Here is a 27,443-nt window from a genome sequence, read left to right on the forward strand (position 1 = left end):
CACAAATTCACAAAGTTATGGCTGACCCTTTGTTAGAGGAAAAATTTTCCGTTACAGGAAAAATGGCATGGCACGCTTTTAAAGAAGTTTGCTCAAATTGCCTTGGAAATTCTAGGACAGAGAACTACATAGAACTTATGATGAAAGATGAGTGGAACGGAGAAAAATTTTCTCCAGCACCGGGATTTGAACCCGAGTTTTCAGCTCAGAGAGTATCAGCACGTAGAGCTGAAGACCCGGGTTCAAATCCCGGTGCCGGAGAGAATTTTTCTCCGTTCCACTCATCTTTCATCATATGGTGACGTAGAATATCTGCACGGAAATATCATATGTACTTCGCTACATCATAATAATATATACATAGAACTTGTTGTGGAAACCATGTTAAGTGCATATGACAAAATGGAGTGTAATATGTCTCTCAAATTACACTTTATACATTCTCATTTGCATTTCTTTCCTCCTAATTTTGGAACGGTAAGCGACGAGCATGGGGAAAGATTTCATTAAGAAATATCAGAAATGGAAAGGCGATATAAAGGAAGATTCCCGGATCTAGTTATAAACAGAAGTCATCCAGAAAATTATTTTAAATGTAAGTTCAAATTCCGGGATTTTTCTCATTATACGCATGAAATATTTTTATTGTTCCGTTTTAAACTGTGTAACATCATTTTTCTATCCAGTACACATTATTCAAGTATTATGAGGAATTTTGAATTCTAATGTGTTGTAATTTTACCAGTAGTAGTGAAAAATTAAAAACAAATAAGTTTTGTTATAAAAATTCAATTCATTTTCCTCGGAAATGGTAGCCTACGTGATGGGGCAATTTGGATTTTAAATTCAGATTTAGGGCATACATATTAGTAGTCTAATATTCACCTACTTTTATTTCGGAGCAAGACAAAAAGTAAAAATTTGTTGTTCAGTGTTATCGTTGTCATCATCATCATCATCATCATCATCATCATCATCATCATCATCATCATCATCACCATCATCTTTTTTGTGATCTGTGTTACTGGTACACAGTCATACTTAATCGGTTTATGACGATGCCACAAAATTAATTACAGTTATTCCCAAGCATGTTTTAACTTTTGAACATGTATTACTTATTTAGATGCATTTATAAAGTAATTACGTAAAATTGATATAAATCAATTTCCAACAGAACTTACGAATGAAAAAATTTGTAATGGGTTCCGCCGTTCATTGGTTTTATGAGTCAAGTTTCCGTGATGCAAGTCATTTGTAGAACCACTGCTATAATCAACTCTTTACCTTTTGAGATAATCGACACTACTATTCGAAGACTAATAATAGAATTGAGGATCTAAACATTCTAAATGTGCTAAGTGCCAAAAACAACTTTCTGAGATGTTGATAAAAACACACTGCGAAATGCATGTTGAGATACCTACAACACCGTATTTTGGCACAGAATAAGTCACTTACAGTTGAGTTACGACAAAGACAATTTAGTATGATATTCTCATATAAATGTTCCTCTCTTATTGTTAGATTGAATAAAATGAAATTTTAAAACTTGGCACTTAGCACATTTAAAATGTTAGGTCTTCAATTGTCTGTACATTTCTTATTCTATAGTCCCGTCGTTCTTATTTCCGGCAGCCAATCACGTTGCAGGTCGGCTACATTTAAACGTGTGCGTCTTGTGATTCACTGCTGATGATGTTATGCACTCCATAAGGCTCGTTAAATACTTAATATAATCACCCGCCATTTTGGCTCTTTCGTTGGCGTTCGCAGAAAGCACACGAGGACGTTATTTGCCGCTCAATTACAGTGCGTTTGATTTATTATCATAGGAGATACGACATGAATATGTTTAACGGTGCGACAAATAGATTCCTCGTCTGGTAGCTCGGCAACGAAAGAATGGCGAACGATTACTACCTACCTAGACTTTATAATCCCTTCACTTCCTAAGGCCTAAGCAAAGAGAAGGAGTCACACCGGGAATAACAGCGACGTGACTATAATTGTTTAGATTTTATTTATATTTCTATTTACAGCAGACGTGTCATCTTCATCTACGTAAAGCTTATTATTTTTTGGTCCTACAGAATACATCTGTTATGATAACAATATTAGAGGAGAAAAATTCGCTTCGGCGCCGGGGATCTTTATGTAGATTCTTCGAGCAACAGGGCATATACTGTACAGATTACTGTGTATATTACTGTGGAATCCCGGCCACCAACTCACTCAACTGAGTGCTCTCCTTGTATAATGGCAGTTGACGTAATATAAAAATGTCAACATACATGCCCAACTTGGAGTCAGGCCACAAAGGGAAAAAACACTGGAGGAGGAGGGATTCGATCCGGTGCTGGGTGAGTCCATGAAAAAGAAGAAATTTTGTCTGTGGAAAATTTTTTTTCTCTCTTTTTAAAACCATGATTAATGTGTTCTTAAAACATCAAAGAATTCAAATTTTGAAGATAAGTTGGTATTTTCATGTTAATAAGTTGGCAGTATTGCCGTAAACATGGCTGACATCAGCTGCTTTTTACATGGTTACAGTTGTGAATGTTTGAAGACACATTGCTAGTAAGTCCATATTATAATGATGTTTTTTCTCTTATAATGCAATATTTCAGAGCATGATAGGTTTAATTCCAGGTAGTTTGAAGATTTCAATCAAATTAAGAATACTTAAAATTGTTTTTAAAAAATGTAGTAGACAATGTCCCGTACGTGACACAAATGAGGTAAAGTTTAATTTTTTCCAGTTTCAATTGCTTCAATTGTTTAACACTTTGTATGTTAACAATATTACATGGAATCTTTGCTTTGCCACAACTTTCAAATTATTTTAGCTTTTTATAATTTTATTATTAAAAATTATTTACTGTCCAGTACGTGACATCACATATGAGACAAATGTGCTATTGCTGAAAGACACACCAGCAGACCAGTGTAGGTGTCTGATCCATGAGAATTTCATATTTAAAGTTAAAGCTTTGAAATATAACTATAGAAATGAATTTTGGAAGATTATTCTGTATGATTACAATCTCAATTCATCATGCTGGCACAACCAATGCGAAAAACGTTCAAATGGAAAATTAACGTTACTTCCAAGTGAGCCAGAATGCCCAGTTAATCGGAAAGAATGGGAGAAAAATGAGGATGGCAGACTTACAATTAAAATGAGAGAAAACTGCCTTGGTGACATTCATGACCGACTGCTGACGGACTTTCCAAAAATTATTAAACATGTCAATACAAAAAGGATTCAACAGAAAGAATTTGAAATGGACAGAGCAAGTGACTCCAAACGCGTTCTTCAAATAGATTTCGCTATGTCCTTCAGTTGTGAATATCAGAATGAGGTACAGAGTGCTCTTTGGTCTCGTGCAAATGTTTTGTTGTTTACAGGTGCTCTGTTTTATACTGGTGAGTGTAAAACATTTCTTATTTGCTCAGACACTGTGAAAAAGGACAAGAATACAATCTTTTCATTTCTAGATTTGATTTATAATGACATTGTTAAGGTGAAAAGTACAGACCTCTGTGAGGAGATTATTTGGAGCGATGGACCATCATCCGAATTTAAGAACAAGTTCATGGTGAAAGTTCTCCAAATTATTTCTGAAAGTTACAATAAGAATTTCACATGGACGTATTTTGGGACGATCCCATGGTAAAGGGATCGTCGATGGTGTTGGTGGAAACATTAAACGACTGGTAAGTAAGATGATGGGCCAAAATGGATTTGTGATGCAGCAAAGGATTTCGCTCAAGTTGCTGCATCTCTGAACACAAGAACCCAAATATGGTATGTTGAAGCAGAGCATATTGAAGGGGATATTCTATCAAAAAATCCATGGCAAAATGTGAAGCCGATTCCAGGGATTACAGAAATGCATGTAATAATGTGTAATTCAGATGGTAATATTTTCGGCAAAAAGAATGCTTTGGCCAAATCAATTATTAGGATATGTTAAAAATGCTCATTATGATTGGTCAAAACTTCATGTTTTATTTCTTGTAATAGATAGGCAGAATATATTTCCGATTGTGTCAAAAACAGAGATCTTTAAAATTTAATTTCAGTTTCATTCAGAAAATGAAGTGTAAACTTAATATTTTAGATATTTAAGTATTATTTTCCAATAAAATATTCGCTGAATATATTTCTTAAGTGTTGCTGTGTAATAAAACTTTGTTTTCAATTCTTAAAAAATGGTTTTTAATTATATTATAATGATTAAAATAAACAGATCATTCATTAAAAGTGTACAAGTCCCGTACGTGACAACCCTTGTCCCGTACGTGACAGAGAGATCTTTTTTTTCTCCCAAGTCTGATAGAAGTATTGGAGAAAAATTAAATACACCTTACTTTAGCTTGGAACTTGTATTGTATTTAAAAATGATTAACTGATTAATATCAATTAGATGAGCTGAATTTTGAAAATTAATTATTCTCTTGCAAGCAATGGTAGAGATCTCTTGTCCCGTACGTGACATTTATAATTACTTCGAATCTATCAAAACTTTCGCATTTAGATATTTATTAAGTACCTCACAAATAACTAATTTTATGTATATAATACCCAAATAAACCTTTCTTGAGAAATAATTTTTTCATTTTCATTTATATCGAAAGATACTTTATTATATTCTGTACAAATGTCCCGTACGTGACAATGGAATGCTCCTGCTGTGGATTGAACTTCGGCGTAGCTCAATGGTTAGAGCGCTTGGTATATAGAACCAAGACCTCGGTTCGATCCCCGGCGCCGGAGCGAATTTTTCTCCTCTAATATTATAATTATCATCTTTATGTTTACACTGTTGATACATTCTTACAGCCACAGAATTTGAAATCATCCTGAAAGTTTAACTAAACATACTGTGATTTCATTCAGCTTGCTGTCCAGGCAGCTGAGCAATAGTCTATCGCGTAGAATACATTTTACATGCATTGGTGTGGAGGAGCGAAGAATTGTCATTGTTTATTTAAAGTAATTTATAAGTGCCTTTTCAGAGGTACGAATGTATAGGGGGAAATTGGAAAGAACAAGAGGCCTAATATGGGATATTAGTTATTTTAAACTCTATCTTCGGCCCTTCTGAGGTTAAACAAAATCAATACCGATGTAATGAGAAAAAGAAGATATGATTGGTTATTGACCAGCTCTATATCGACACGGTCCTTATGAAGGCTAAAAAATAATGCGAGAGCATAAGAACCATAAGAAAACTGTGCGAAAAGTGTTGTTTCTGTTTATCCTCCATAAACAATAAGTTACTGAACTTGAAATTTCTCCCATTTTGAGGACGGAGATAAATTATACAGTGTAAGTACAGTACTGTTACACTTGGAAAGAGGTGAGATTCATTGTTTTATCCTGATTTGCCAAAAAAAAACATAATAAGGCTGCTTGTAGAGTACTTAAGTGAAATTGAGGCTGTAGCCGGAAAAAGGGCCCATAAGATTTATTTTTATGTAATTGCGGTTTTAATTCACTTTTATCAAAATAACAATTTGCATACTGTTACAATAATATTTGTCTACAAGTTTTTGTTAAAAATGCATTCCGACTTCAATAGTGTTGTAAATATATATATGTTTTATTCGAGCATTTTATACGCCCTTTTTTCAGAGAACAATTTATTTTATCAAAATACTTTCAATATGATTATATTTTAGTAGAAATTAAACATCAGCATTGAACAGCGCACATTACAGAGATTTACAAGTTGATAATCACTTTAGTGAAATTATATTTCTTACATATATCTCATAGTTACATCATAAATTGTACCGAGTACGTAAAAATGAAGAATATCTGTTGGGTACAGAATACAGATTACAGGTTATATAGTATTAATATAGAATGGATTCACACTCACTTCAAAGTTTATCTTCAGAGTGCAGTTTACACTTTAGTGCACATCCTGGATGGACTTACACTCACTTTAAGGATCATCTTCACTGATGTTTGCTGAATTCCACAACTACGCAAGGGTGCATCGATTCATTCAATTAGCTACCCTGCCCTCTATTGAAACGAAATTACGTAAGCAAGTAGATTTTGAAACGGAGAATCGAATTAAACATTCTCCCGAAAAAGGGCCTATAGACCTATGGCCCATTTTTCGGCTGCCGCCTCAATTTGGGTATTGACAAAAAGCAGTGAGAACGTCTTGACAGTTTGTGAAAGTGCTGAGAGACGGTCAAAAGTTTCGATGAGTTATGAAAACAACTGTATACTTTATTTCAATGTACAGACACATCGGAAAAACTAAATAGACCAACAAAATAAATATTTTCTCTCTCTAGCATTATGACATGATAGAATATTCAAAACGAAATCCCTGTTTTAACCACAAATCCATAGTTGTGATAGGTGATCGAAAACTTTTGACCGTTAGTGTGTATGATCCACGAATTGAAAATAAACCAATTAAGATTATAGGTAATATGAGTTAATGAAAATGTTTCGAGAAGCAAACATAGTTAGTAGCCTTCATGAAAAAAGAAAGGCTCAGATGGCTTGGCCAGGTTACCTAAGGGAGCACTTTAGGGACATTCAGGAGAAGGTAGACGGAGAGACAGGCCTACAATCAGATGTCTTCAAGACGTGAAGGTGATTAGAGGAGAGTTTGAGTTAAGAGATGGAGTTAGTGGGCCCAACATAGAATAGAATTGCTTCAAATATTAGAGGAGCTGTAGTGCCGGTTATGAAGTAGGCCTGTCCAGTTTCTTTGGAAGTAGGCTATATGTACTTCTTCCCTTTAATATGTTCGAGTAGGGCAACGGTGACCAAAGCGGGAGTCGTAATTACATCGTGTAATCACGCTATATGTACTTCTTCCCTTTAATATGTTCGAGTAGGGCAACGGTGACCAAAGCGGGAGTCGTAATTACATCGTGTAATCACGCTATATGTACTTCTTCCCTTTAATATGTTCGAGTAGGGCAACGGTGACCAAAGCGGGAGTCGTAATTACATCGTGTAATCATGCTATATGTACTTCTTCCCTTTAATATGTTCGAGTAGGGCAACGGTGACCAAAGCGGGAATCGTGATTACATCGTGTAATCACAGACATTCAAACGGGTACGAGGAATTTCCTGTACATTGCTGTGTGTTTCATTCACGTACTGAAGGCAAGCAGTGGCGGTATCATGTCGCTCTAGAAACTCTGTCTCTATAAGCAGTAAGAGGTGGTATCGTAAAGAATGAGAAGAACTTTTTTGTTGTTCTGTCGGACAAAATGTAATATGTTTATTTTGCTCAACGATTCAGTTAGGAGTATATAGAAACATTAATTGCCACACTGAATAATGTATTATTATTATTATTATTATCATTATTACTGACCACTAAGTAGCGTATGTATTTCTATAATTTTTCTGTACGTGCATGAATATTGATATTTTTAGATCTTCTCCCTTGAAGGATAAAATTATTAGGTTTATCTCAGTTTTAATCTCCTTAATATTTAGACGAGGGTAACTATTTATTAGTTATTCATTTAATAATAATATTGTAGAAAAACTGATTCAATATTATGTGTCAACGAACTGTTAAACACCAGGAATTGACATGTCTTAAATCATAGCCAGGAAGAGAAAGATGATATAAATAAATGTAAGGAAGTCAGCTACCTAATGGGGTTTTATATTTCACGTGCTCTAAAGCCTTTTAATAGAACAGAATTTCTCAAAAGAGTAATGATTAAAATAGCTTAAGTAACTTGTCCATAAAAAGTTTTTAATTTTGAAAAACTATAAATTTCTCGACCAAGTATCGAGAGAAGAATTGAGAAAATTCCTGATTATATTCAAGAGGAAGATTAAAAAAAGAAGCAAAAAATCTTATATTATTCACTGACTCTTGATGACAGCAGTGACATTAGGGATACCAAAGCTTGAGATTTTTATTCACGGGATTGATCAAGATGTTAATACAGGAACCACCACTGGTTGTATTTTTCGTGCCAAGTACCTTTCCTCCGCCTCCTTACTTCATAGGCTGTCTGAAAGCTATTCTCTCAGTCCATTACTGTGGGGAATAGCTTCTGTGATTATGCGTTCCATGTAACTAGATTTCCTAGCCAAATGGTAACTTAATCAAATTTGTTGTGGTCGTGGGGTTACTAAACATTTTCCTTACACTTGGCTAAAACCTCGGAAAGAAACTGAAGCAAGTAATCGTCCAAGCCCAAGCGGATTCGAAGCCAGTTCCGAGCGCTAATCGAGCTCGCTAATTACGGCGAAAGCCTTAGGTGTTGATAAGGTGAAATGCTCAGGTTACCGTCATCGCGGTGTAAGAAGTCAGTAAGAGACAGAGAAAATCGTTCCACTCCTTTGGTTATAATTTATACGTTTGCTCGGTATACCGCTCCTTGCCTGGCCATTCCCTTCTGTGGCTCCCCAAGTCTCCAAATTAATGTTATCTGTGGCTCTCGAGAAAGGTTTGCACTACTTCACTAGGAAATTCATTGTTGCTGTGCTTCTGTTATTTACTTAAATGCCACCTCAAGCGTAATCGTCGTACTCAACGCCCCATAGTTTGGAGACTCCATGAAGCACCGGAAAACCGCAGAAATGTCATTGTAGGGAGCGCCTCCGGGCACAGACAGCTTGGCAAGCAACCCCATCTTCCTCTTAAAGTGGAATTCATTACTATGGGAAGGAGTCGTGCAGACGAGCCGTGTTATTATACAGGTGCTGCATGTCGTGGCCTATCGGAGCTCTACGTGATGGGAAGACAATTGTCTTTTATAGTTAATGTGTCTAGATCCGGACTGCAAAGTTCAGGAAACGCGTTGTATTAGGAGAATGGAGTCATTCATTCATAGTTTTCTGCCCAAGAATAGGTCTTTCACTCTAAATCCATCATTCTCCAATCTTTCCCATTTTCTGCCTTCCATCTCTCTCAGTATTGTCTATAATGTGATATCTTCTGCCCTGAACCTTTCTTTCGTTCACCACTCCTTCCACTGCATCCTTCAGTAGGAATTATGGAGTAGTTATAGGAATTATAATTTCGCACTTTAGAAACATTTCAATTTTGGACCCAAACTATATAATGCATTAATTAGAGCTTACCCTGAGCTAAGTACACTTAACACACATAGATTTAAGAAACAAATTAGATTATTATTTAATTGTTTAAGCTAATTGAGTTAAAAATTGATATCTTATATTTATGTACTTTTGTATTTTCTATTTGTATATAGACCCTATTATTACTTGCTGTATGTATTTTACCATTTATTAATGTTATTGTGTTCAATGAACTCTCTTAATTTTGTGATATATTTTGTATAACTGATCTGAACTGCGCCCGAACACGAACTTCTGCTCTTTCGGGCTGCAATGCCTAATGTAGCTCAAGTGTAAAGTATTAAATAAATAAATAAAATTAAATTAAATTAAATTAAATTAAATGTTCTATTAAAAATATGTTTATACGAAATTCAAGTTTGAAGTTACAGTATATTAGTTCGCGAACTTTGAATTAAGAATTATGTAGTCAAAAGAAAACTAAACTTAGACATATGTTTTAAGTTTTATTCACAGATTGTATCACCACCATCAATCACTACTTTTTTCAAATATTTGGAGACAGCATGTTTGCGGCAGGACGGCTAATCAGTAGAATTAAATCACAGCCAGTTTGCGTTGGTTTTGGAGGACACGATTGCGGTATATCGAAAAACATCTTTTTAGCTTGATAAACTGAAAGGGTGTCCAGAAAGTAACAGCACTACCGATATCGCAATGTTCGCTTAACGCAAGAAATAACAAACTGTCGATAAAAAAGAATTTGATATTTCTGAACTAAACTTATAAATTAAAGTTGGCACCACTGATATCGTAATGCTCATTTGTCTGTTTCAGTACCTACATCTAATCACGAACTTTTTCTACAGGAACATGGACGTAAAAATTGACAGAGTTATTGAAACCAGAAGAAGGAATAAGTGTTTAATTATCGAACATTTTAAATTTGGCAAAGTTACTGTTTAAAAAATGGCAATATTAGGTTTTGTTGCACAAATAAGTGTTGCAATGCATACGTTATTGTCGACGAACATCTCTGTCATGTTATTGAGTGTAAAAACTTTCCACATAATCATCCCATCTTAAATGATGGAAAAATTGAACTTGAAACAGTGCGAGTAGCAGTGAAAAGAAAAGCAAACGTTGATATGCACTAGAGACCAAAAATATAATAGTGAAAACGATTCAAGATCAAGGTGCTAAAAGTATTAAACATTCCGACATCACATTATTGAAGAAATCAATATATGCTGTCCTAAGGAAACATTTCCAAGCTCTGCCTAAAAGCATAGAAGTCAGACACCACGTGTTTGCTGAGTCTTGTCGCAAACATGCCCCTGAAACTAGCGGAGCCATGCTGCAAACAGGTTGCCTTTTTTTAATCAAAAAGATTACGTTTCTAGAAAATTACCGCAAACGTGCTTCCCCGAAATATTTGGCTCCGGAACCTGTTCTGGCTCAAAATGCGATTTATACTTTAGATTCCTTTAAAATATTTAATGTGTAAGACATCGCTGGAAATTGAATTACAGAATATAAAGAGCAGTAAACTTACTTAGTTCATATAGATAAATTAATAAAACGTAAGTCTTGAACATAAACAAAAAAATTGAAAGAAGTAGAACATGAAATTAAGTTATATAAGCTAAATCCCTTTTAATGACGCAGTTTCCCACGAATGGAATAAAATTACCAAAAATATTTTCAAGTAGGAAAGAATAGGTCACACAAACATTCGTCGATAATCAAATGTTCTGAAGAGAAAACGAAAGATGTTAGCTGTTTACAGATGTGCAGTAAAAAAATATGAAAGCTGTGACTTCTCAAGAAACATTTCAAGCTAGAATAAAAATGGATAGAAATGATAAATATAAATTTCAGAAACTACGCGGGCGTTTGAAAAAGTGAGGAAACCAAAATATTAGGAACTATTGTAAGTAAAAGCAGTAGATGTACTAATGACAATCCACAGATCCTGAAAGTGAAACTGTGCAGTGTTGCAGATCTCGGAGGCGCACGGTATGTACCGATGGTTCTTCGTATTCAGACTGAGTTTGTTAATTTGTGTTTACATGCCCACCAGTATTTTTAAATAAGAATTTTGTTTGCGAAAACTTCCTACATTCTTAATTTCTAATTTATTATCGCAAAGACCGAGATATTATTTTCCAGTAGCCTAGTATCGTGTTATCTCTTTCCATCTTTGTATTCGAAAGAGTAAAAGAGTAGACCTAGAAGACCTACATATGACTATCGTTGAATATTCAGTAAATATAATTTTTAATGTAGTCCGATAAAAAATTAATCATTGGCTATTTAATTTTCATAATGCATTGCAGAAGAATAAAAATTCACCGCTTGGAGTAGTGATCTGCATGTCTGACTACGAAACTGCGAGCCCGGGTTCAAATCCTGGTTGGGACAAATTACTTGGTTGAGGTCTTTTTCGGAGTTTTCCCACAAACCATTACTGGGTAACTTTCGACGCTGCACCCTGAATTCATTTCGCTGACATTTTCACCTTTATTTCACTCAGACGCTAGATAACCATCGCAGCTGATAAAACGTCGTAAGGAAACCAATTAAAGAAGAGTAAAAAAATTAGTACCGGCATATTTAACGTGAATCCTTAAGCGGAAAATCGAAGGTAACAGTGATGTTTATATTGATGATGATGATGATGATGATGATGATGATGATGATGACCAAAAGGAGGAGGAGCAGCAGGGGGAAAGAGTTGATGAGTGGTAGTAGGGGAATGTAAAGTGAAAATAAGAATTAGTGGTGGTGGTAGTAGTGGTATGGTAGTGGTAGTGTTAGTGTTAGTGTTATTAGTTTGACGACGCTTTCAATTGCAGAGGTTATTCAGCGTCGTAGTTCAACTTGGGTGATAAACGATCGACGAATTTTATTCGTAGCCCTGTATCGTTAACCTCATGAACCAGCTTCCTGCTCCTTTTATGTGCCGTAAATCTAGACGCAGGACCTAAAGCTTTTCTTCCCTCCAGAAGGAAGCCATGTCAACCATTTTATCACCCTTTAAAATCCACCGCCATCTGTAGGGTTTAAACTCACAAACCTCGGGCCCAACGGCCAGAATGATAGGCCTAACCGTCAGACTACCGAGGACGATATAGTGATGGTGGTGAAATAAATATCATTGCGTTGAATCCAGGAAGCTGTTCCGGACAAATTATTCGTATTTGGTTAGTATTTATCTGCTTATTTTCTCTGTATTGAATGTATGATATGATAGGCCTACTAAGGAAATTACACGTAATTATAGTGCGAAATGACCATTAATAAACCTTATATAAACTCATGAGCTGTTGGCAGAAAGTCAAAATGAGGTTAGCAATGGTAAATAACTCATTGATAATTATTATTAATTAATATTAGAGCAGAAAAATTCGCTCCGGCGCCAGGGATCGAACCCGAGTCCTTGGTTCTACGTAACAAGCGCTCTAATCTTTGATCTACGCCGAAGTTCAGTTCACAACACCGGTCGAATTCCTCTCCTCCAGTGTTTTTCCCTTTGTTGCCTGATTCCAAGTTCAACATGTATGTTGACATTTTTATATTAAGTCAACTGCCATTATACAACGAGCGCACTCTGTTGAGTGACTTGGTGGCCGGGATTCCACAGTACTATGCACTGTTACTCGAATAATTTTCTCCTCTAATATTAATTGTTACCGTAGTCGTATTCTGCAGGACCAAAAATTAATCTTTACGTAGATTCTTCGAGCAACAGTGCATATTACCATGGAATCCCGGCCACCAAGTCAGTCAACTGAGTGCACTCCTTGTATAATGGCAGTTGACTTAATATAAAAATTTCAACATAGCCTACATGTCAGACTTGGTCAGACCACAAAGGGGAAAACACTGGATGAGAGGGATTCGATACGGTGTTGTGGAATGAACTTCGGCGTAGCTCAATGGTTAGAGTGCTTAGTATGTAGAACCAAGGACCCGGGTTCGATCCCCGGTGCCGGAGCGAATTTTTCTCCTCTAAATTAATTGTTACCGTAACAGACATATTCTGTAGGACCAAAAGTTAATCTTTACATAGTTAAATGATACAGAAAACTTTCAATAGAAAAAGAAGCATCTTCTACGGGCCTCTCGAAAAAGAACTAAGGAAGAGACTAGTGAAGTGCTTTGCATGGAGTGTGCCATTGTATGGGGCAGAAACATGGACTTTACAACGAAGTGAAGAGAAACGATTTCAAGCACTTTGAAATATGGATATGGATAAGAATGGAGCGTGTGACATGGGCAAGCAAAATAAGAAACGAAGCTGTACTAGAAAGAGTGATGGAAGAAAAAGTAATGCTAGAAGTGATCCAGAAGAGCAAAAGGAATTGGCTGGGTCACTGGCTGAGAAGAAACTGTCTATTGAAGAATGCAGTGGAAGGAATGATGGACGGGAGAAAAGTTCGGAGCAGAAGATATCAGATAATAGACAACATTAAGATACATGGATTGTATGCGGAGATTAAGAGAAGGGGGAAAATAGAAAAGATTAGAGAATGCTTGGTTTGCAGTGAAAGATCTACTCTTGAGCAGGACAGTACGAATGAATGAATATGAACTCAAGAAATCAGCAGTTCGGCTGTCATTTATATATAACGCAATTGTGTTGACGAACCGTTCACAAACTGTAGGCTAGTATTCTTTAAAGTGCTTTTGGAGTGCACCTGAGATTGGGTCATTTTTATTAGTCTTAGACAGGGTCCAAGTACGGCTGAGCACAGCTATTCTATCGTATTTCAAGAGCTGTGACGTCCTTTAATTAATTGGAACTGTCATGATCCCTAACGTGAGGCCTTTAAGTTTTAAAGTTTAGTTTCCGTAGTAAAAGAGTTTTAAAATTGAAATATCGGACTCTAACTGTTCGTCGAACGGCTAGAGCATTGGTTTTCGACGCTGGTGACCTGAATTCGAGTCCCGGCTCACAATGCTCCGGATTAAAGAAAAAGCGGACTAAATGTTATTTTGAAGTCAGTATTTTATACAGGCAACATTTTAACTATATATAATTGTAATTTTTATGTTTATAGCTTTCGAAAGTTGATATTCTGTTTCTCCTGTTGCTCTCTTTAGGAGGTATAATTAGAAATGTCTGTACAAGTAACTTTTTATGACAAACTGAAGTTTCTGAATTTTTTAATACAGTTTTCACTGCTCTATTTCGAAGTTTGTCATGTGTTTTTGATCCCATCATTATATAATACATATATAACTAGCATCCGTTTAAAAACATAGCGAAAATTTTAATTGTAATTTTCAATTTTCTTGGCTTCATACTTATTTACTTACAAATGGATTTTAAGGAACCCGCATGTTCATTGCCGCCCTCACATAAGCCCGTCATCGATCCCTATCCTGTGCAAGATTAATCCAGTCTCTATCATATCCCACCTCCCTCAGAGCCATTTTAATATTATCCTCCCATCTTCGTCTCGGCCTCCCCAAAGGTCTTTTTTCCTCCGGTCTCCCAACTAACACACTATATGCATTTCTGGATTCGCCCATGTGTGCTACATGCCCTGCCCATCTCAAACGTCTAGATTTAATGTTCCTAATTATGTCAGGTGAAGAATGCAATGCTTGCAGTTCTGCGTTGTGTAACTTTCTCCATTCTCCTGGCTTATTCCTTTGCTATGGTCGTGTCAGAGAATCAGTCCCATTCCAAGGTTTATTGTATGGATTCGTAACAAGCTGTTTTTACGGTGATGGGTTGTTAGCCCTTCGCCCAACCCTCAAGTTGGAGGACCACCCTTTATCGTCTGTCCACGACTGCTTGTTCAATATATTCGCAGCTACCTTCCATAACTGGAGGCCGTCTCCTCTATCCGCAATCTGAGGACACACCATACCGTGCAAAAAAAAAAAAAAGGGCAGAAGAAGACAACGATAATATTCTCTGACTTCCTTTAACATTATAGAACACCTCGAAAAAAGTCCCATTCTGCTAAACGTTGCTAATTTATGAAATAGAAACAAAAGCACACATGCTATAAGCCAATTGCGACAAACACATTTGCTTCTCATGGGTGCGAGGACACAGTGGAACAGCAGGAAATGAAAGGGCTGATGAACTGGCAAGGAGTGCTGCAGTTTCCAACTTCAATTTGAGCTATAGTCTGTGTCCTTATTCATATGCAAAAAGAAAAATAAATGAGCATATAATGAATAGGTGGAACAATCAGTGGTTATGCAGTACAAAGGGTTCAGTTACGAGAGAAATCTTCTTTCCTAGCGTCGACACCCGCTTAAATAGCAACCAAATTATTCCAGATTTTATACTAACGCAATTTTTATCGGGTCATGCGAAATTTGGGTCTTATCTAGAACGATTTAAATTACATAAGGACAATGGCTATTTATGTATCTGTGAGGAACAGCAAGCTGTGGATCACCTTTTGTTTCATTGTCCAATGTTCGAAAACAAAAGATTTATTTTGGTCGCACATTTACATTTTTGTAATGTAATATATGACAAACCACTATTCAATGTGTTCACAAAAACGTGCTGTTATAAAGAGTTTTGTAATTTTATATGTAATATATTTAAGAACTTGTAAATAATTCAAATTATTGTAGTAGATATAAGTGTTAATTTTAAGTAGCAAGACTGGGTTACCTCTTCGTAGGAAGTGGTTTTAGACTAAAATAATATCTTCTATCCTATCTAACAGATTTTTATGAAACACTGTACGGAAGTTATAGGCAGAATATATTTTTTGTGTATAAACTATATTACGATTCCAAAATCAACTTCTCTCCTACATAACAGATTTTTATGAAACTTTGTACAGGAGTTACAGGTAGCACATATTTTTATGTACAAATTTTGATTACATCTGTATGTTACCTGTAGGCCTAATTGCTGTACAAAGTTTCATAAAAATATATTATATAGGAGAGGAGTTATTAATGTTGTCTAAATGCACCACTATAAAGGGGTAGTTCTCTTATAAAAATAATCAGACTTTGTAGACAAAAAATATATTCCACCTGTAACTTCTGTATAAAGTTTCATAAAAATCTGTTAGATAGGAATTTTTTTTAAATGCATTCGCTATAGAGGGGTAGTTTTTCATGTGTTTACGTAATCAGAGTTTATACACAAAATATGTGTCCACCAAAATATATTCCACCTGTAACTTCTGTATAAAGTTCCATAAAAATCTGTTAGATATGCTTTTTTTTTTAACGCACTCGCTATAGAGGGGTAGTTTTTCTTGTGCTTACATAATCAGAGTTTATACACAAAATATGTGTGCCACCTGTAAGGCATGTACAAAGTTTCATGACAATCTGTTAGAATGCAGTGAAGTTATTAATTTTGTCCTGCTACTGATTTGCGTTCTGATTCACTGTGCGTTTGATAAGGTTAGATAAAAATGTGTCCAATGTATTTTTAACCTGATGTTCGATGTCATGTGAATAATTATGCAGACCTAAAACATTCACACGTGATTAATAACTTCTTTATTCCATAATTTTTTTCTGCTGTTAAGCCAGACATGAAACAGTTACCGTATGACTCACTACTGAAAAAAAAAAAAAATTACTGATAAATGTGCAAGAACGCGCAAACTGTAAAACAGGGATTCAACACTCTAAATGATGCTGTATTAAGTGGTAAAAGAATTGTTGTAACCGGACGTGACCGGCTATATTAAAACTCACATTATATTTGGAGAAAATTAAAATAATATTTTTTTTTCAATTGTACCTAATGTTTAAACCCTTCTGTAAAAAGAAAAATACTTTACAAACTTGTAATTGACGTTACATTAGTAAGAACGTACCTATCTGAACAGATTCCGTGTCTGACAACACAATAAATCACCAACAATTGTCTCTTTTTCACCCACATAGTAAGCCTCTCTGTCTACGACTGAACAGAAGCGAGGAGTGTTAGGAAGAACTCATTGTTAATACCCTTCTAAATACAGCTTGCCGCTGATAAAACTGTAAAAACTATTTCTCACTACATTCTTCAAATGTTAAAGAACATGAATTCATATTCACGTATGCCTAACTAAACAAGTCGAAATTTGATTTTTGTCCACCTAGATTGGGAAAATTGCACACTGTGCGGCGGCAGATATGGCTGCAGCTTCGGCAAGTCGCTCATAGACGGGGATGCATGCAGGATCAAATACCCGCCATTGAATAAAAATAACTTGAAATATTTCCACGAATTATCAGTGGGCTCTGCATAATAACGCAGACAACTTTACGTGCCTAATTTGAAGGATATTGGTATATTAGTGTTTCAGTTGTATGCATAACTTTAGTAATTAATTAGCATCTGTGGGCAGGATGTGGCGGCAAGGGGCCTAGACCTTCCCCGTGTGAACTGGATAGTGCAATTCACGGCGCCCGCCTCGCCCTCAGACTACGTGCATCGCGTGGGGCGCACCGCTAGGGTAGGGACGTCGGGTGCCGCGTTGCTGTTCCTTACGCCCAGTGAGCTGCAGTTCCTGCGACAGCTCGAAGATCGCCGCATCAGGTAACTCGCTTCAAACTATGCTTGGTATATTACACTCCCCAAATGTAGGCTTCCCTCGTAACATGGCGTGGACAGTGAAACCAAATTGATTCAGTCATTTGTAAAACAACATGAGTCCACATTTTCATGAAAATGAGTAATCGGTACTATAGGAAGCACTAAGGGTAGACGCATCATTTCCAGTCAAAACAACATGAGTCCGATCATTACTAAGCACTCTATAAAATCTTAAAATATTGAGTTCTTTCAAAACCACATCAGTCCCGGACTCATGTGGCTTTAACGCTTAACGCTATGATGTACCCATCACGAATTTGCTATCGTGCACTTCTTTGTCGAGGTATTGGACAGAGAGTGTAGTTCCAAGAGTTCTGTAGAAGAAAAAATAATGAACAGTGTTCTATGACAGAACCTGTACCAAATGGAATATACATTTTTAATAAAACTATGTCATTTGAAAGCAAAAATGAACAAGATGTGTACATACGCACTTCCAAGGACTTGTAGAAGCGCATGATACAAAAAGAGAATAAGTCCTCAAAGAGAGATCCCAAACCAAGAAACACTGTCTTTTTGGAGGGATAATATGCAATTTATGTTATTTTCTTATTGTGAACTAAATATATGTCTGTACTCATACATTGCCATTAAACATGTGATACACTGGTATGAAAATTATTTACTCGCGAATAACTTCTTTTAAGTCGGCTATGATATTTTGAATTCAATTTGTGAATGATATGAATCATTTTGAATATGAAATAAAAATAACAATATAAATTGATTGAAAACTGTATAATAATGTATTTCACACTACAACAAACAATACACTCCATATTTTGTCAGGTTACTGGAGTTATTATTGGTACTTGTTAAAACAACAAGAGCCCAAGAAATTAAAAAAAATATTTTAAGATCATATGAAATGAGATAATTAAGTTACAATGCTTTTGTAATCAGATATACTAATGTATGGTCCTTCTGTAAAAATTTCACAGACTTAACAGAAAATCCATTAACTATAGGTAGTTTTTTCTATTTTTCTCAAAACTTATTTTCTGTGACTCATGTGATTTTATAATTGACCGATTCAATTGTGGGATCCGGGGTTAGATCATAGAGATATTCCCACTCGAAAGAGAATAATAGGTCAGCAGTGTTGTATTGCGCACAATGTTGAGAGTGGTTATAATTTAACCAATAAATGTCCTTTCCATTAAGTAGGTAAACATTTGTGGAATCGCTTTAGTTTACCATTATAATGCTCCAATGCCGGCCGGCTATTCTGAATTATTTTGAGACCCTAGGCCGAATATTTTGCAGGTGTTTTCTTTTCTAAGTTTCTGAATTTTCAAATAGATCACTTCCTCCATTTTTTGTTGCATTATCTACTGAGTTTAGCTGTTGTAATTAAAGTCATCTCAAAGTGAAGGCCAAATATCGGTCAGGGTCTGGATTTAAGGCTCTTTTACAGTCCGCAGCAGGTTATCGTATTTAATATGCACATATCTTCTTATCCATCTTAAAGTGACGATTGATTATGAAGCATTTTACGTCAAAGAAAACAAGAATCAACCTTAAGAAATAAATTTTCCGACACTGACTGTTGAAATTATACAGAATAGATGGTAACCTCTGCACCAAAGTGAAACTAGTAATAGATCATGAGGAGAGATTTGAAAAATCTAAATAAGTTTTTTCTCTAGCGTTCACAGTTTTAGAGGAAATCGTTATGTTTCTGTGAATAATTTGGCAACATCACGGCTACTGGAATAACTCTACCAAACGCGACCTGCACTCCTTACCTTCCCCTCTCCCTCTGCCATTCTCAGTTCGGTGACGCGCGACACTGCGCTGCGTTGCAAGATTTATTTTAACGATTTTGGCAATTATTCAATTTCAATTCATGGCTAGACGGTTTGATATGTAAAAAAAAAAAAAAAAAAAAAAAAAAAAAAAAAAAAAAAAAAAAATTCAAGAAGTTAACTATTCAGATTATTTTTATCTATATTGCAATCAGTCATTTCTCTCGGACCATTACCGCAATAGAGCACTGCAAACATTGGACAAAGACAATTTTTTCCTGTTTAATGGTGCTTCATCGAAGGAAAAGTCTAATAATAGTTTAGCTACATTTAACATGTAGAATCGCCTCTTAAATTTTGGTGCATCGGTCCCATTCCACTCTGTATACTATGACATGGACATTATACACATTTTAGTGAAATAGTAATAAATAGGGAGCGGATGTTGATGAAATGTCGTTACTTTTCTTTTAAGTTTAAAACGATACCCTTTCGTGCAGTAATTAATTTTCGTATAAAATTAAATTATGGTTTATGTAACGACGCTCGCAACTGCCGAGGTTACATCAGCGTCGCCTGTGTGCCGGAATTTTGTCACGTAAAAGTTCTTTTACATGCCAGTAAATCTACTGACATGAGCCTGTCGCATTTAAGCACACTTAAATGCCATCGACCTGGCCCCGGATCGAACCCGCAACCTTGAGCACAGAAGGTCAGCGCTATACAAATAAAAATTCGTTGGGCTGGAGGGAGAAACAAAATAAGAATGGATTTTTTTTTTCAAAAAAAAAAAGAAAAAAAAGAAGAAGGAATTTTTCTCTTATTTTATTTGAAATTGTCCATCATAAAATTTTAAGTAATAGAAACATCAATGTATTACATAATTTGTGGCAATGAAGTAGATATTCGTCTGAAGAAGATAAGAGGAAAACAGGTGACAGAAATTAAACATGGAAAAACTGAAGAACGAAGAGGAAAGAAGAAAATTTGAAACAAATTTTCAAAAGAAAGCCGCTATATTAGAATCCACACCTAAGAATAATAATGAGTACTGGACTCATTTAAAAAACTGCATACAGACAACAGCAGAAGAAACAATAGGATACACAGAAGGTGTGAGAATTAAGAAACCTTGGGTCACAGGGAAAATGTTGGAGAAGATGGAGGAAAGGAGAAAATGGGAAAACATCAATACAGAAGAAGGCAGAAGAAACTACAGGAACCTAACAACGAATTAAGAAAAGAAACTGATAAAGCAAAATAAGACTGGATGAAAGAGATGTGTGGAGAAATAGAGGCTCTAGAAGAAAAGGGAAATATGATTTAAACCGCGAAGTAAAATGTTTTGACTTCACAAATAAGAAAAGCAAATCCATGTCGTTCATCGAGGACTACATCGGAAATGAAATAACAGATAAACAAGGAATACTGAACAGATGGATGAAATATGTAGAAGAGTTATATGAGACAAGGAATCGTCCAGATGTCTTAGCTATACGAGACGAAGAAGCCGTACCAGAAGACGAAAAATGATTTTCTATTTTAAGGGAAGAAGTTGAACTAGCGCTTAAGGAAATGAATAAAGGGAAAACAACAGGAGTTTATGGAATCCCCATTGAATTAGTGAAATGCTTGGGTGAAAACAAGAAGGAAATTCTATCATTATGCAACGAAATATATGAAAAAGGTGAGTGGCCTCAAGATTTTACGGAGACAGTGTTGCTTCCAATACCAAAGAAAAAAATGCCAAGAAATATAAGGAGTTCAGGACTATCAGCCTGATATCGCACTCGGCGAAGATTCTCTTGCGAATACTGAATCGACGTTTATATTCTAAGGCGTAAGAACAGTTGGAAGAAGAGCAGTTTGGTTTCAGGAACGGAAAAGGTACGAGAGATGGATTTGGACTGCTAAGAACAATCGGCGAAAGATACTTAGAGGAGAATAAAGAAGTGTATGTAGTACAGTATTTGTGGACCTAGAAAATACTTTTGACAGAATGGATTGGAATAAACTGATGGGGGTCCTAAAGAAAATAGGCGTGGATTGGAAAGAGAGAAAACTATTCTGTAATCTTTATATGAAACGAGTTAAAGTCAGGATAGGAAAAGAAATGTCAGAAGGAAGTGAAATAGGGAGAGGAGTACGTAAAGGATACGTCAAGGATGCCCTTTATCACCTATCCTGTTCAACATCTACTTGAAGGGTTTAGTGAAGAACTGTTTTCAGAACATGGGAGGAGTGATAGTAGGAGAAAGACGAATAAGTGCGTAAGATTTGCTGATAATAAGGCTTTGTTAGCAGAAGAGGAGATGATACTAAGGGATAGGCCTATGCCATAGGAGCTAAATGGCAGATGTGAACAGTATGGGATGAAGATAAGTGCAAATAAGACGAAGACCATGGTCACAGGAATAAAAATGAAGAAGGTAAACTTGCGAATTCTAATTTATGCAGTAGAGCAAGTCGACAGCTTCAGATACTTTGGGTGTACTATAAGCAGTAACATGAGCTGCTGCCAGGAAGTCAAAAGGAGGATAGCAATGGCATAGGAAGGAATATAAAAATGAGCATCTTCTGCGGACCTCTGGAAAAAGAACTAAGGAAGAGACAAGTGTAGTGCTTTGTGTGAAGTGTGACATTGTATGGGGCAGAAACTTGGACATTTCGACGAAATGAAGAGAACCGAATAGAAGAATTTGAAATGTGGATTTGGATTTGGATTTGAACGTGTGAAGTGAACAGACAGAATAAGAAATGAAGCTGTGCTGGAAAGAGTGGGTGAAGAAAGAATGATGCTGAAACTGATCAGGAAGAACAGGAGAAGAGTTCGGGTCAGTAGAAGATATCAAATCGTCGCCTGAATGCAAGAACTAGGTAACTTGAATTTTCATATTTTGTGACATTGCCTATTTACTTATTTATTGCACTAAGGAAAATGTCTCGTTTTCTTGTACCTATTTGTTATATTGGAAAATAGATGTCGCTGGTATTGTTCGATCAGTTATCTAGTTCTTGCATTACATTTTGTGCGATTTTTGCTATGCTATAAAAGAGGTAACTAAAAAACGCAAATTTTGAGTTACCTAGTTCTTGCATTCACGTGACGAAATGATAGACGACATTAAGATATGTGGATCATATGAGGAGACAAAGAGTAAAGCAGAAAATAGGTAAGATTGAAGAAAGTTGGGTTTGCAGTATAAGACCTGCCCTTGGACAGAAAATTAAATGAATGAATGTGCATTTATCCATTACAGTTTTTATTCAAAAGGAAGCAGTTATTGAAACCACCAATGAAGTTATATTTTATCCCACTGCAAACAGTGGCATTCCATAGTTTAAGAATGTCCTAATGCATTATTTATTTTCATGCATGATATGACCGCCACAGCCAAAAGAAGAAATAAAAACTGTTATAAGTTTTATTATTTTCGTTGCTATGAATAAATGTTAGTTTTACCTGTATTTAAAAATCATGCTTTATCCTATGTTGCAGTATACAACCATGGTCTGTAAATTGGTATTAATAGAAAAATACTTTTAATACAATAAAAATATAAACAAGGGAGTAATTTTGATTTCGTTTATAACCCCTCGCTTTTTTTTTTTTTTGTTTTTGCCTATATAGGCCTACAGTCTGCAGGCCTTTAATTGATTGATTTTAAGATTTTTTTTTTAGTTTTAGTTCATTTTTATGTAAATGTGAGGACTTTTTCAGCTACTTTAGGTCATCAACATCCGTCCTCTGGTAGCAAGTATTAAAACATGCAGAAAATCATTTCAGCGAGAGTGTTTCTTTAAGTCTGCTGTCGACCTGGTTGGCGAGTTGGTATAGCGCTGGCCTTCTATGCCAAGGTTGCGGATTCGATCCCGGGCCAGGTCGATGGCATTTAAGTGTGCTTAAATGCGACAGGCTCATGTCAGTAGATTTACTGGCATGTAAAAGAACTCCTGCGGGACAAAATTCCGACACATCCGGCGACGCTGATATAACCTCTGCAGTTGCGAGCGTTGTTAAATAAACCATAACATTTTTTTGCTTAAGTTTGCTCACCCATATCACGAAAGGGCTTTAATTTCTCTCTCAAAAATGCGTGAAGGCAACAGTTTATATACAGAGTGTTAGGAAACGACTCCAAACGAAGGTAACAGTAAAATAGTCATAGCCGCGCCTGTAGCTCAGTGCTAGTGCGCTGGTATTGCATCTAGGCGACCCGGATTCGATACCCGGCCTAGTCGTGATGGGATTTATGATGAACAAAGACATTTTTCTCGGGGTATTCCCCTTTCCTCTTTAATGCCATCAGTGTACTCCACATCTTCCATATTTAATCTCTCAGTTGTAATAAGTTGAAATGAAGTATTGAAATAATTCTTATTTTTTGTGTATTATTAATGGTTTACTTACTATTTTGGCAGATAAGTGCAATGAATTTAGAAGTAAACTTAACATAATTCTAGACCATGAACGAACACAGGAACAATTCCCTTGAAGGAAAAATCTCTGTGCTCTAAGCGGGAATCAAACCCAGGACCTCATGAACCTGGTGGCATTAATAAAAAAATTAGAAGGAAATCAAATTATATTGCGAAAGTAAAAGTTATATGGCCTATATTCATATATAAATCGGAACATCATAACATTTAGTTGAATTATGGTCTCTGATGTTGATATAGAGGACTTGTAGGGTGCTATGCATAGACATTTCGCTAGCCTGCGCTATGAGCATGCTAAACTAGCCCCCGCTATTGAGTGATTATTTGTACAGGATTCATATCATATCATATGGTTAACACTGGTTTATGAATAGGAAAAACGTTAGTTCGCTGATCATCCGCCGGAAGCCCGCGCTAAGAATGTCTATGAATATGGCCCTAAGGGATTAGGGCTCTGGGCCTAGGGTTTACCAGATATTTGTCTGGGGATAGAACCTGACTGTGTGAGGACTGTTCGTCTGTCAGCATCGGATTGACAAGCCTAAGTCCATGGATCCGTCTGGGTCGGGCTCTCGAAAAACCAGCTACCGCAAGATAGGTCGACATTTAATATTATAACACTGAAAAACTTTCATGGATCTAGATATGGCTTTAAGATAATATTTCTGAAGTAGACAGTCAATAATTAATTAGTGTTCTTAATATTTGTCACGTTAATGAAATGTGAAGATTGTATATAGAGAGGGAAGTAATTTTCTAGCATTTTTAGTAGCATAAGAGTGTTTGGTGTGAAACGTGCCGTGTATTATACGTGTATTACAAGGGAGAAAGGTAGAAGGAATTCTTTACCAGGTTGGTCAAGGAATGAACTAGCCCCAACGTAAGAAACAAGGAAAGCTTAATCAAAGATGTAACTCTATATCAGAATTAATTTCCAAGAATAACATAGGTTTACAAATTAAATTTTGTTAAGAGCTGTTTTACATCTTTGAAAAGTGATTCTGGATATTTCAGTGCCGCTGATTTCAAAAATGACTTCCGTTTTTCTCCATCACATCAGGATTTTTTTTTTACAAATCAAGAATGAAATATTCATATATTTTGTTTTAGAAATGTACATAGTTCAAGATTTACATAGGAGTTACAAATGAAATTTATAGGCTATACAGCAAATCAGTAAAATCTTGTTCGTTTGGTCAGGAATGTTTGTCCCTTGGATTTTCTCTTGTGTGTTTCCGTAGATTCCGTTGTGTGTTTCCGTAGAATATGTTCAGGATTGAATGAGAATCTGCAAGCAAGTCACCATTCTCATCCTTGATCACGTTTACCCTGTCCACACCTGTGGAGTAACGGTTAGCACGGCTGGCCGCGAAACCAGGTGGCCTGGGTTCGATTCCCGGTCGGGGCAAGTTACCTGGTTGAGGTTTTCTCCGGGGTTTTCCCTCAACCCAATTTGAGCAAATGCTGGGTAACTTTCGGTGCTGGACCCCGGACTCATTTCACCGGCATTATCACCTTATCCTTCTTAAATTCCTTTATGCCCTTACATAAATCTCTAATGTTTTTTATTCTTACTATTTGTTTCTCCTCATTGAGTTTTTCCTTCAAGTAATCTTTCTTTTTGTTACTAAGTGTACGACTTACTTCCTCTCTTTCATTGAAATAATTATCTATATTTGCCTGGACTGGATCCTATAAGCATTTCAGTTTTGTCTATTTCCTTCTTTTTACTACCATGCAACAATCTTCATCAAACACGGTTCCTTTTTCTTAGTTTCATAATAACCTATGCTCTGCTCAGCTGCAGTTTTGATATTGTCTCGGATATTTTTCCACACCCTATTAACATCTAGCTCTTCCTCAACTTCGTCGGAACTTCCTAAGCGGCAAAACTATTTGAATTTTCGACCTGATGGTGTTGCTTAGTTTTCTCGTCCTTTAATTTCGGAATATTGGACCTCCTAATATTAACTTGTTGCTCTACTCGCTTGGCTACTGATAGTCTTTATACTGTTAGTTCTCCAATTTCAAAATAATGGTCAGAATTACAGTCTGCTCTCCTGAAGGTTCGAATATCTACTATACTAGTACATTCATACAGGTGTTAAAAGTAGCATCAAACGAATGTAATATGATAATGTAATAATTCTGTAGTGCTCGGGAAAAGTGACACAAGTCAGTTTCCACAAATCTTTTTTGATAATTTATTGACAACTTACGGAACATCTGTTCGCTTGGAAAAAAAATACATAGGTATTCCTCCCATTACAATAATTCATATAGAAAAAAATCAAATCGACATAAACCAGTGTAAGTTGTCAATAAATTATCAAAAAAGGTTTATGAAAACTGACTTACGTCACTTTTCCCAAGCACTGCAGAATTAATATAATGAGTACTATATTTAGTATAATAACACATAAAAAAACTTTGTGCACCTAGTACCTATAGATTTGGTTTTGAAATGCCTTCATTTGGTGATGTTTATTAACACTTTGTATATTCTACGTAAAGATTGATTTTTTTTTCGATCCCCGTTGCCGGAGCGAATTTTTCTCCTCTAATATTAACTTTGTATATTGTTATGTTGATATGGAATGGCGTTCTCAAACAATTTATTATATTTTTGTTAATTCTGTAAACTTTTTCCAAAATAAGAAATAAAGATTTCAGTTAACTTTGATGATTTTACTCGGACTGCATTTTTAGATTTAAGTAACCGAACTTGGAACGTTCTGACGTCTTTGATTAGTATTACGTAGACCTATTCATAAAAAGTCTGCCCACATATTATGTAAATGTGGAAGAGGACTCACAGAAACGTGTATACACATAGGTGCAAACACTCCCAAAAATACATCTACACGAATAACGAACCAGGATGTTTCTCCTTTTCAAACCGAGCCTAAAAGATATTTAATAGCGTAAGTGATAGACTCTTGTTAACGAACTCGCCTTGTATACAGTAGGATTAGGAGATGCTAAACATTCCATCGAATGCCTGAGCGAAGGGAACATCGATCTGGACTGCTTAATTTGCTTCAGAGTTATAAAATTGTTTCAGTTTAACTTAGGGCATTGAATGACTGTGCAGCTGTAAATTTATATGAGGATATCTTTAGGCTATTTCGTTATATGTTAACTTCAATGTAATTATTGAGCATGGACTCAACTTCATAGTTGTAAGAATAAAGTGTACACGGTTATTGATGACTGTTGCGTTTGTTGCAGGCTGCAGGAGGAGACTATGGAACGCTGTCTTAAAAAATTGCAGGACTTGGGGAACAGCTCTGTGAGTACACGGCACGTCTTATGGACTTCTGCTGTTGCGAATCTTGTTTCGCGTAGTTTTCTTATATTCTATTAGTCCTACTTGTTTCAGAGTGTGGAGGTTGCAGCAACTGCCCTTCAGTGTCAGTTTGAAAACGCTGTTCTTGAGCGGAAAGAATTGCACACTCTAGCTTGCAAAGGTGAGTTCATATTTATTTACACGCTATAATGCAAATGTAGACTGGAATGTCCCACCAGTACACGTGCAATACGATCTTCCTTAATTCACAACGTAAATTTGCAGGCCAGCTCAGCTTTTGGAGGTCAGGGTTAAA

The 27,443-nt window shown here is 36.0% G+C and overlaps 1 protein-coding gene across 2 annotated transcripts in view; it reads left to right on the plus strand.

The window, feature by feature from the left end:
* The window catches only part of LOC138696189 (ATP-dependent DNA helicase DDX31), a 251,454-nt gene that overhangs the window by 133,682 nt on the left and 90,329 nt on the right, over positions 1-27,443 (plus strand). Inside the window, exons 8-10 of one of the 2 annotated variants that reach the window (XM_069820815.1) lie at positions 17,403-17,593; positions 27,070-27,130; positions 27,206-27,308. In XM_069820815.1, coding sequence (XP_069676916.1) covers positions 17,403-17,593; positions 27,070-27,130; positions 27,206-27,308 — 355 coding nt within the window. The remainder of the gene's footprint in view (positions 1-17,402; positions 17,594-27,069; positions 27,131-27,205; positions 27,309-27,443) is intronic. The other variant, XM_069820816.1, reaches the window with a different exon arrangement.

This window comes from Periplaneta americana, chromosome 3, assembly GCF_040183065.1.
Source record: "Periplaneta americana isolate PAMFEO1 chromosome 3, P.americana_PAMFEO1_priV1, whole genome shotgun sequence".
Classification (NCBI taxonomy): domain Eukaryota; kingdom Metazoa; phylum Arthropoda; class Insecta; order Blattodea; family Blattidae; genus Periplaneta; species Periplaneta americana.